Source organism: Ranitomeya variabilis, chromosome 7, assembly GCF_051348905.1.
Source record: "Ranitomeya variabilis isolate aRanVar5 chromosome 7, aRanVar5.hap1, whole genome shotgun sequence".
Classification (NCBI taxonomy): domain Eukaryota; kingdom Metazoa; phylum Chordata; class Amphibia; order Anura; family Dendrobatidae; genus Ranitomeya; species Ranitomeya variabilis.
In genome coordinates, this window is record NC_135238.1 from 5,788,935 (window position 1) to 5,800,901 (window position 11,967).

Genomic DNA, 11,967 nt, shown 5'->3' on the forward strand with positions numbered 1-11,967 from the left:
GACGCAGGATTTCCATTACAGACAAACAGACAGAATTAGACGATTATATAGTGGATGGATTGTGAAGAGAGCACAGAGCATGATAAGGGACTTTAAATTTGTGATTTATTAGAGTTTTGCCTGATCCGCTAATCTCTACCTGCTAGCTTTCATAAGAAGCACAGATCTTAGAGCTTCGGCCTCTCCACAGTTCTCCTCTTCATCTCTATTGTTACTTGGCAACTTTAGAATCATTAATTGAACCAAGTCATCTGATGTCGTAGTTACGAAATCCCTTTGTAGAAGGAAACTGAGATAACTCACAATTGTGGAAGTTGTTGATTACGGTATGCTCTGACGGTATGGTTGATGAACTTGTGAATGTCATCAGATGTTATGATGCTTGGAGGATGATAGAGAAAAAATAACATTAGTTTAAAGCCGGGTCAATGGAACCACTCTGTCTAAGGAAGCAGGAGAGCAAGAACCAACTTGGGCTTCCATTGTTTTCCAGCAAGTCAATGTTCCTGCACCAGATTCTTCCTGCAGGCGTCGCCAGAGACTACAACCAGCAACGCTTGACACCATGAGGCCACATGAGACATGTCGCATTTTATTAACTTGTGCCTCACCCGTGTAATTGCAATGGCATCGCTCACTATAAAACCCAGAAGGAAGTGAGGGCCAAAGAGGAGCAGACCAGAGGCCATGGTGATGAGTTCACTGTATTTTGTAGCCAGATTCCAGCAATCAGAATCAAGCTAAATGATAACTGGCCACCATTTTTTCATTTTTCACACAAATTGATACACTAACATTTTTTTGTTAGGAAATCTGATTTGTTTAGTTTCAATTTGCTCTTCTGTAATTGTGAGCTGTAAATGACCTCAAAACGTTTCATCATCTCAGTAATATTAACAATAGAGATTTCTGAACATCATTGAGTTTGTATATGTCCGAGGGAACTGACTGGAGTAACATTCTGACCAGTGAGTAATGGGGTGGTCCCACAAACAAGGTACATTTCAATCATTAAATCTTAGAATAAAAATAATTTCCACAATTAGATGTGATAAATAAAATGTTCCTGTGCTGAGATAATCTATAACTGTGCCCCTGCTGTGTACTGTGTAATGGTCGTGTCCGACCATACAGCAACATGGTCTGATCATACCACAGCTCCTGGGAAGGGGGGACAAAAGAGAGTATACAGACATTACAGCCGGGATCACAGATGATTCTTTCAGTGAGGTAAAACATTCTTTGTCTGTTTAAATAAATGTTTAACCTAAAAAAAACATTATTTGTGATCCCAGCTGTCCTCTCTGTATACTCACCTGATGTAATGTCTATATATTCTCTTTTGCATCCTCCCTTGCCCAGGAGCAGTGGTATGATCAGACCGTGTCCCTGAACGGTCGGACCCGACCATTACACAGTACAGCAGGGGCACATTTATAAGATTATCTCAGCACAGGAACATTTTATTGATCACATCTAATTGTGAAAATTATTATTACTAAAGATCTATTGATTAAAGTGTAATTTGTGTGAGTGAAGTTATGCCAGATGTTTAGTCCATCTTATCTCAGTCACGGACCTTGTTTGATTGTATGATTGAGTTATGTAAATGAGTAACCAAAGTTTAGTGGACATTTGCATCTCTCCAGTCCTGCCATTGACTGCTCGCTTTCATAAGACACAGAACTCTCGGCGCTATGACTTCTGCAGGTCTGGTCGGCCTGACTGCTGCTATAATCATTGAGTATGTGGTGGGCACAGCCTTAAACCTGTACATCCTGCTTGTTTACATAGGAAACCTGAAAAATGGCCTCTCTCTGGGCCCATCTGATAAGATTCACTTCATGAAGGCTCTCGTTAATGTCTGTATGCAAGCGCTGATGATTTTACAAAATATAATATATTTTTTGCCCAATTTGCTTTTTATACGTGACATTGTTCTCTTTTTTATATTTAGTAACTTGTTCATAGTCGTCTATAATTCTTGGCTGACGGCTTTGCTCTGTGTCTACTACTGCACCAATATCACTAGCCAAGGTCACCACAACCTAGCTTGGCTGAAGAGGAGTTTCTCGTCTTACCTGCTCCGCATCCTTCTTGTATCAGGACTTGGCTCACTTGTCATTTGTTCTTCAATACTTTGGATTAGGGACACAGAATCTGCCGGGAACAGCACACGTCAATCCACAAATCTCCACGAAACCATCCTTCCACACACAAGATACAGAATAATACCTGCCATCCTGGGCTCCTTCATACCCTTCTCTATAGCTTTCATCTCCACCATGCTGACATCATGGTCTCTAATATATCACATGTGGAGAATGAAGCAGAATAATACTCGTTCTAAATTGCAAACTCAGATTACTGCCACCCGAACCATGATCCTGTTTCTCCTCAGTTCTCTAATCAACAATGTTGCGCTCTTCTTTTACTTCAATGTCACACCCGGGACCTCCGATATTGATGCATTAATTATCTGGATTTTTATTATATTTTATCTAATATCAGAAGCCATCATCATCATCCAAAGCAGCGTGAAGCTTAGGAGGAATCTTGTAGGGCAGTTCTTATTAAGAGCGAGTAGTAACCAAGAGGCTGAGACTTAACATCTTGAAGGTTGTAATACATTTTACACAGCAATATTTAGTTTTCAAATTTTTATTAAGGTATAGTTTTCTTTTTAAATGTCTTTGACCTCATAACGCCGAGGGAAAGAAAGCAATTTACAGTCTGATTTGGGTTCTAAGGCAATTTATAATAAGGGAGGGCATAAAAGTGTTTACATTGAGCTGGTGATGAAATTCGAGACTTTAGACCAATGGTCATTTTCTGTGATGGTTGTCATAATGATTGTTTCACCACCGAAAAATGTGAGAAATAAGAGTTCAGGCAAAAATCAATTTTGAAAATAGTAACTTTGTGCTAATTAAAATTTCGAATTGTGTCATCACATCTAGAAAACTCCAATTTAATCTTTATACAATCAAATGTATTCATTTTATAATATAAAGTAAAACAATTCTTTGTATTTCAGCTCTGTCTCACTAACTTGGATATTTCATTTTTTACGTTACTCTGTCAACCACATTATATATAGATACGATATCAAGGAAAGGTGTAATGCAGGTACGGAAAAAAATCTACAAAGTTTGAATAATTTAAAAAATAGAGGTGTTAAAATAAAACTATTAACAATCAACAAAATGCAAAGTGAATGAACAAAAGTGAAATGTAAATCCCATCAATGTTTGTTATACAGAATATCTAGGAGAAATGAGTGATTCGCTATCAATTTTAACAAATATTTGGATTTGCCCTTTGGATTTATTTGATCAAATCCAGAAAAATTCCGGTCTCCTGCTATTTTGCTGGATTGAAAATGGATATTAAGGAGTGAAAAAAAATGAAAACTCCACCCAGCTCTTACCTTTCTTCTTCAGTCTGCTCAGCAGTGTGATCTGCACTGGCCATCTTCGGTGTTTTCCACTGCCGGATGCCTTTGGTGTCTCCTGTACGTGATGTCACAATGTACTTCGAGGTCTAGTGAGTGTAGGAGACGTTGAGTATGGCGGGTCCAATAAAATACTAAAGATGGCCAAGTGAAGACTGCACTACAATACTGTCTAAGAAGACAGGTAACAGAAGACAGATTTTTTTCCATTACATTTTACTTAAAAAAATGTTTATTATGCTCCAGGATCTGCAGTGACCTCAGAGCATAATAAGGAGCCAATGTTATTGGAGCCAATGAGAGTAGAATTGACTGAATACGTGAGGAATTGATCGTCAAACATATATTTGGCAAGAATAGTGTAGCACTATGGCACGAATTTGGCTAATTCAGATTCGGCAATCGATTCCGAACATATTCGCTGAACTCTAACCATGATTTTTCGACTCATCCCAAACCTTATTCTCATAGTGACATACGTGTGGAAAAAAGAGGAAGGTTCAGTAATAAACGAAAATTTAATAAAAAATAATAAACATTTTTGATCCAGTACCGATATTTTTTCTTAGAAAGTGCTGTAAATCATAAAAAAGCAAGAATGAAAAATAGTAAATATATTCATAATTAAAAGGAGGATTAGATACTGTATCATTTTCTACTCATGTGTTGCCTTTAAATGGTGTGAAAGGTTTTTATCATTAGCAAACATTTTTCATCTCTGACTTTCTGTGTCTCCAAGGAATTTGACCAGTAAATTATTGTATCAGTCATTTTTATCTCAGTCAAGCAGCGCCTTGTATTATGTAGATATGTGAATAGGTAACTAAAGCTCAATGGATATTTGCAGCTGTCCATTCTAATAATTGACTCCTCTGTTCCATAAAAAGCACAGCTCTTGGAGCTACGACCTCTGCATAGTTCTCTTTCTCCGAATTATGATGTGGCTTATCTTGGAGTGAATTATGTCAAGTGTCGCCGGAGTTACGAAATCCCTTTAGAGAAGGAAGCAGAGATGGCTCAATATTATGGAAGCTGGTAATTACCATGATGCCCTGATGGTGCTGATACTGAGCTTGTGAATAGCATCAGTTTTCATAATGCTTGCAGGACAACATAGTACAAATAACGCAGATTTACAGCAGATGGATATTAAAGCACTGGAGCCACTGTGTGGAAAAGGGAGATCAAAAGCCAACTTGGGCTTCCATTGTTGGCCAGCCAATCTTTCTACACTGGAGTTTTCCAACAGGCACCGCTGGTTACTATAACTCACAACATTTGTCGTTAGCACTAACGTGGTGCCCCATGAGGACATGTAGGACACGTCGCATTTCATTGACATGTGACTCACCCCATGGAATTGCATGGAGTATAGTCAATAGCTTCCCTCACTAGAAGACCCAGAGATAGGAGAAGACCAAAGAGGAGCAGACCAGAGACGCCAATGGTGAGTTTTTTGTTTTTCCTAACCAATTTCCAGCCATCACGTACAACAAAGTGGCAGCTACTGGCCACCATTTTTCATTTTTCACATGAATAAAATCCTCACATTTTTGTATTCATTAGAATCTTGATTTTTGGGTAAATCAATAGCGAATCTGATTTGTTTTGTGTCGATTCGCTCTTCCGTATTTGTGAGCTGTGAATGACCTCCAAATTTTACATTAAGACTTTGATACTAACATTGGAAATTTCTGAACATTATTGAGTTTTATAAATGTCCAGGAGAACTATGAGAAGTTATGACAGATGTTTGGTCCTTGTTGTCTCAGTCACAGATCTTGTTTCATTGTATAATGGAGTTATGTAAATGAGTAACTAAAGCTCAATGGATATTCGCATCTCTCCATTCTTCTCATTGACTGCTCGCCTTGATAAGACACACAACTCTCGGTGCTATGGCTTCTGCAATAGTGATCGGTGCGACTGCTGCTGTAATCCTTCAATATGTGGTGGGCATAGCCTTAAACCTGTACATCCTGCTTGTTTATATAGGAAACCTGAAAAATGGCCTCTCTCTGGGCCCTTCGGATATGATTCACTTCACGAAGGCTCTGGCCAATGTCAGTATGCAAGTGATAATGATTTTGCAAAGCATATTATATTTTTGGCCCCATTTGTTTTTAATAAATGAAGTTTTTCTCTTTTTTATGTTTAGTAACTTGTTCGTAGTTGCCTATAATTCTTGGCTGACGGCCCTTCTCTGTGTCTACTACTGCACCAATATCATCACATGGGGTCACCGTGGCTTTGCTTGGCTGAAGAGGAGCCTCTCGTCTTACCTTCTCCGCATCCTTCTGGTATCAGGACTTGGCTCAGTTGCTATATGTTCCCTGGTATTTTTTTTTAAGGGCACGGAATCTGTCGGGAACAGCACACATCCGTCCACGGTTGTCTATGGAACATTCTATCCACATACTGTATACAGAGTAATCCCGGCCACCCTTTGCTCCATCTTACCCTTCTCTATAGCTTTCATCTCCACCACGTTGACATCATGGTCTCTAATAAATCACATGTGGAGACTGAAGCGGAATAATTCTCATTCTAAATTGCAAGCCCAGATTAATGCCACCCGAACCATGATCCTGTTTCTTCTAAGTGCTGCAATCAACAATGTAGTGAGCTACTTCTACTTCACCGTGTCATACAAAGGCTCCGATGTTGATGCAGTGATCATCTGGATTGTTTTGATATCTTTCCTAATTTTAGAAGCCATCATCATCATCCAAAGCAGCGTCAGGCTTAGGAGGACTCTCGGGAAGTTCTTTGTAGGTGCAAGTAGTAACCGAGAGGCTGAGACTTGACTTATGGAGGCGATGCAGTGATCATGAGAGGTGTAAAATGTTTTTCAAAGCAAAAATTTATAATGCAAATTTTTATCAAGTTATCATTAATGTCATTGACCTGGTGACAGTGAGGGAGAGGAAGCGATTTACAGTCTGATTGGGGTGTTTAAAATTGCCCAGATGATGATAGCCGAGATTTGAGACCAGTGATCATTTTGTGTGATGGTTGTAATAATGAGTATTGTGGGATACAATAATTCAGACAGAAATCAATATTGAGCATTTTATATTTGTAGCAATTAACATTTTAAATTGTTATTATATCTAGAAAACACCACATTCATTTTTATATAATAAAATGTATACACTATAATTTACACAATAAATGTCTTTGTTTTTCATCTCCGTCTCACTAACTTAGATATTTGATGTTGTACGTAAGTCTGTCAGCCACATTATGCATGTATATATATATAAATATCTGTTTGATATAATATATATTTCTTAAATAATTCTTACTCTCTAGCATTTTTTCCACACCTGCCTTCAACTATTGCTTCATACTGTATATATTTCGTATCAAGCAAAAGTTTTAGGCAGGTGTGGAAAAAAATGCTACAAAGTAAGAATTATTTTAAAAAATGAATGTTAATAGTTTATTTTTATGAGTCAAGAAAATGGAAAGTGAAGGAACAAAAGAGAAATGTAAATCACATGAATATTTGTTATTCAGTTTATACAAAAGAGATGAGTGATTCATATTAAATTTTACAAAATATTTGGATTTGCCTTCTAGATTTATTTGAAAAAAATCCAGAAAAATGTTGGTCTCCTGCTATTTTTTGGATTGAAAAAATATTCTGAAAGGGTTAAATCAATACTGAAACAGCCCTCACCTATTATCTTTAGTCTGTTGAGAAGTCTCAAGGACACTGCTTTTTCCTGGTTCTCCTCCTACCTCTCTGACTGATGCTTCACTGTGTCTTTTGTCGCCTCTTCTTCCCCTCACTATTGGGGTTCCTCAGGGTTCAGTCCCCGGCTCTCTCCTCTTACTGTCTGGGTTCCTTAGGGTTCAGTCCCCGGCCCTTTCCTCTCACTATTGGGGTTCCTTAGGGTTCAGTCCCCGGCCCTTTCCTCTCACTATTGGGGTTCCTCAGGGTTCAGTCCCCGGCACTTTCCTCTCACTATTGGGGTTCCTCAGGGTTCAGTCCCCGGCTCTCTCCTCTTACTGTCTGGGTTCCTTAGGTTTCAGTCCCCGGCCCTTTCCTCTCACTATTGGGGTTCCTCAGGGTTCAGTCCCCGGCTCTCTCCTCTTATCGTCTGGGTTCCATAGGTTTCAGTCCCCGACCCTTTCCTCTCACTATTGGCGTTCCTCAGGGTTCAGTCCCCGGCTCTCTTTTTACTGTTGGGGTTCCTCAGGATTCAGTCCTAGGCCCCCTCTTCTTCTCTTTGTATACTGCCCCTGTTGGGCAAACAATCAGTAGATTTGGTTTCCAGTACCATCTCTATGCTGATGACACCCAATTATACACCTCCTCTCCAGACATCATGCCTTCATTATTACAAAACACCAGTGATTGTCTTATCGCTGTCTACAACATCATGTCCTCCCTCCAACTGAAGCTGAGTCTGTCAAAAACTGAACTCCTTGTGTTTCCTCTCTCCATTAACCAACCTATGTCCGATATTGCCATTTCCGTGTGTGGCTCCATCATTACTCCTCAGCAACATTCCCGCTGCCTTGGGGTCATACTTGATTCAGATCTTTCATTGACCCCCCACATCCGATTACTGGCTTGCTCTTGTCATCTACGCCTTTCTCATTTTTGACTCTGCAAATACTTTTACTGTTTCTCTTATTCATTCTCGTCTGGACTATTGTAACTCTCTACTAATCGGTCTCCCTCTTATAAAACTCTCCCTGCTCCAATCTGTCCTGAATGCGACAGCCAGGATCATATTCCTCACCAACCGTTACACCGATGCCTCTACCTTGTGCCAGTCATTACACTGGTTACCCATCTGCTACAGAATTCAAAATAAACTTATCACTCTCACCCACAAAACGCTCCATGGTTCAGCACCACCCTACATCTTCTCCGTCTACCACCCCACCCATGCCCTCTGTTCTGCTAAAGCCCTAAGATTAACATCCTCAATAATGCAAACCTTCAAGGCTTCTCACGTGCTGTGCCAATTCTTTGGAATACACTACACAGGACAATTCAATCAACCCATAATAACCACAGATTTAAACATGGCAAAAAAGCGACATAACTTCTGTCAGGGAGTGTACTACGTCTTCTTCTTTTGTCAGCAGTTGGCTGTTTCTTCATTAGTCTTCCCACCATCTGGACAGCAACTGTGGAGGTCACTCTACAATACCCTCTGAATAGCAGCCTTGATCCAAAATTTATCAGTGGGTCTTTCCATCTTCAGCCTTTTCACATACAAACTGCATCATTTGTAGGATGTTGCGTGCCACTTCTACTTATCATGGTCTCTATCATGTTGACGAACTCTTCGCTTTTAAGACATCTACAGAAAATGAGGCAGAAATATTCCATGCCATGCTGGTCTCTCACTTTCTCTGGATGTATGAGATTCACCTGAAGAAGGGAAGAGTGAAGCCAATGCTGAAGGGAACTCATGCCTTAACAATGTCACACAATCCACGAGAGCCACTGCTAACACCAGAGGAACGGCGCTGACATCGGAGGTCTCTTATTTAATGAGTGGGAAACATAGCCATTTAGAAGTGATTGTCTGAGTTCTGGTATTGAGGTTTATGATTATCCAGAGAAACTGACATGAATAATGTCTGAACCAGTGAGCACATAATTTACGGTAGATGTTTAGTCCTTGTTATCTCAGTCACAGATCTTGTTTGATTGTGTGATGGAGTTATGTAAATGAGTAACTAAAGCTCCATGGATATTTGCATCTCTCCAGTCTTATAATTGGATGCTCGCTTTGACAGGACACAGAACTCTTGGTGCTATGGCGTCTGCAGTCCTGATCGGTGTGACTGCTGCTGAAATCCTTCAATATGTGGTGGGCATAGCCTTAAACATGTACATCCTGCTCATTTACAAAGGAAACCTGAAAAATGGCGTCTCTCTGGGCCCATCTGATATCATTCACTTCACCAAGGCTCTGCTTAATGTCTCTATGCTAGTAGTGATGCTTTTACAAAATGTATTATATTTTTGGCCATTTCTGTTTTATATAAAGGGAGTTCTTTTCTTTTTTATGTTTAGTAGCTTGTTCGTAGTTGCCTATAATTCTTGGCTGACGGCCCTTCTCTGTGTCTACTACTGCACCAATATCATCACATGGGGTCACCGTGTCTTTGCTTGGCTGAAGAGGAGCCTCTCGTCTTACCTTCTCCGCATCCTTCTGGTATCAGGACTTGGCTCAGCTGCTATATGTTCTCCGGTATTTTGGCTTACTGGCACAGAATCTGCCGGGAACAGCACACATCAATCCACATTTTCCCAAAGAACAATCCATCCACATACAACATACAGAATCATTTCTACCACCCTGGGCTCCATCTTACCCTTCTCTATAGCTTTCATCTCCACCACGTTGACATCATGGTCTCTTATAAATCACATCTGGAGAATGAAGCAGAATAATTCTCATTCTAAACTGCAAACCCAGATTAATGCCACCAGAACCATGATCCTGTTTCTCCTCAGTTCTATAATCTACAATGTCACGCTCTATTTTTTCTTCACTGCCGCACCCGGGACCTTCAGTGTTGATGCAATAATCATCTGGATTGTTATTATGTCCTACCTAATATCAGAAGCCATCATCATCATCCAAAGCAACGTCAAGCTTAGGAAGACTCTTGTAAGGAAGTTCTTTGTTAGGGCGAGTAGTAACCGAGAGGTTGGGACTTAACATATGGAGGCGAGGCAATAATCCTGAAGGGTCTAATAAGTTTTACAAAGCAACATTTAGATTATAACTTAATAAAATTTAGCAATTTTCTTTATTAATGTTTTTGACTTGTAACAGTGAGGGAACCTGAGCAATTTATTGTCTGATTTGGGTTGTCAGTAGTGTTGAGCGATACCGTCCGATACTTGAAAGTATCGGTATCGGAAAGTATCGGCCGATACCGGCAAAGTATCGGATCCAATCCGATACCGATACCCGATACCAATACAAGTCAATGGGACTCAAGTATCGGACGGTATTCCTGATGGTTCCCAGGGTCTGAAGGAGAGGAAACTCTCCTTCAGGCCCTGGGAACCATATAAATGTGTAAAAGAAAGAATTAAAATAAAAAATATCGCTATACTCACCTGTCCGACGCAGCCGGGACCTCAGCGAGGGAACCGGCAGCGTTGTTTGTTTAAAATTCGCGCTTTTACTTGGTTACGTGAATTCCCGGCTTGTGATTGGTCAGGGCGGCCATGTTGCCGGGACGCGGACCAATCACAGCAAGCCGTGACGAAATTACGTCACGGCTTGCTGTGATTGGTCCGCGTCCCGGCAACATGGCCGCCATTAACCAATCACAAGCTGTGACGTCACGGGAGGCTGGACTTGCGCACTTTTTAAAAAACGCGCGTGTCCAGCCTCCCGTGACGTCACGGCTTGTGATTGGTTAATGGCGTCCATGTTGCCGGGACGCGGACCAATCACAGCAAGCCGTGACGTAATTTCGTCACGGCTTGCTGTGATTGGTCCGCGTCCCGGCAACATGGCCGCCCTGACCAATCACAAGCCGGGAATTCACGTAACCAAGTAAAAGCGCGAATTTTAAACAAACAACGCTGCCGGTTCCTTCGCTGAGGTCCAGGCTGCGTCGGACAGGTGAGTATAGCGATATTTTTTATTTTAATTCTTTCTTTTACACATTTTTACATTAATGTTGTTTCGATACCGATACCCGATATCACAAAAATATCGGATCTCGGTATCGGAAATTCCGATACAGCAAGTATCGGCCGATACCCGATACTTGCAGCATCGGAATGCTCAACACTAGTTGTCAGCCACTTTATAATAGGCGAGAGCATGAAAGTGTTTCGGGTGACCAGGTGATGAGATTTGAGAGCAGTGATCATTTTCTGGGATGGTTGTCATAATGATTATTTCAGAACCATGTAATGTGGGGGATAATTTAGACAAATGAATAGTGCACACTTTATCTTTGTACTAATTAAACTTTTGATTTATGTTTATCAAATCCAGAAAACGGCTCATTCTTTATTATATGATCAAATCTTTTCACTCTATTTTACATAATAAATTTTTTTGTTTTTCATCTGTCTCACTAACGTGGAGATTTCATTTTTACATGTAAGTCTGTCAACCACATTATATTTTTTTACAGTATTGGGCAAAAGTAAAAATTAAAGGTAAAAATTATTTCAAAAGTACAAGTGTAAAATGGAACCTGTCAACTCAAATTGGCGGGATATGTAAATGCCTTTTTTCCATAGTTCGCACAGGCGCAATGCAATTTTTTGCTCGCGCACGTGCAGTATACTTTGCCCAACTGCGGGCAAAGCGGAAAAGCATTACTGCACATGTGCCCACGTGCTATGTCCCGGAAGTATTTTGCTGTGTTCTGGGACATAGTGCACGGGCGCATGTGCAGTAATGCTTTTAGGCTTTGCCCGCAGTTGGGCAAAGCATACTGCGCATACGCGAGCGAACATTGCATTGCGCATGCTCGAACTATGGAGGACAAGTACTCTA

The 11,967-nt window shown here is 40.5% G+C and overlaps 1 protein-coding gene and 1 long non-coding RNA gene across 2 annotated transcripts; one reads left to right on the forward strand and one right to left on the reverse strand.

Moving 5' to 3' along the window:
* Nucleotides 1-250: 250 nt before the first annotated feature.
* LOC143784200 (uncharacterized) lies at nucleotides 251-3,480 on the reverse strand. The gene is made up of 3 exons (XR_013217735.1): nucleotides 3,431-3,480; nucleotides 2,082-2,160; nucleotides 251-381 (listed from the first exon to the last, which is right to left on the reverse strand). It is a non-coding gene; the product is annotated as an uncharacterized LOC143784200 (long non-coding RNA).
* A 5,763-nt stretch (nucleotides 3,481-9,243) lies between these two features.
* LOC143785217 (taste receptor type 2 member 4-like) lies at nucleotides 9,244-10,155 on the forward strand. The gene has a single exon (XM_077273931.1). It carries the CDS (start codon nucleotides 9,244-9,246, stop codon nucleotides 10,153-10,155), a length of 912 nt encoding a protein of 303 aa, XP_077130046.1.
* The last annotated feature ends 1,812 nt before the right edge of the window (nucleotides 10,156-11,967 follow it).

Excerpts from the sequence above, each read along its gene's own strand:
- LOC143785217 (XM_077273931.1), top strand. The coding sequence starts at position 9,244 with ATGGCGTCTGCAGTCCTGATCGGTGTGACTGCTGCTGAAATCCTTCAA.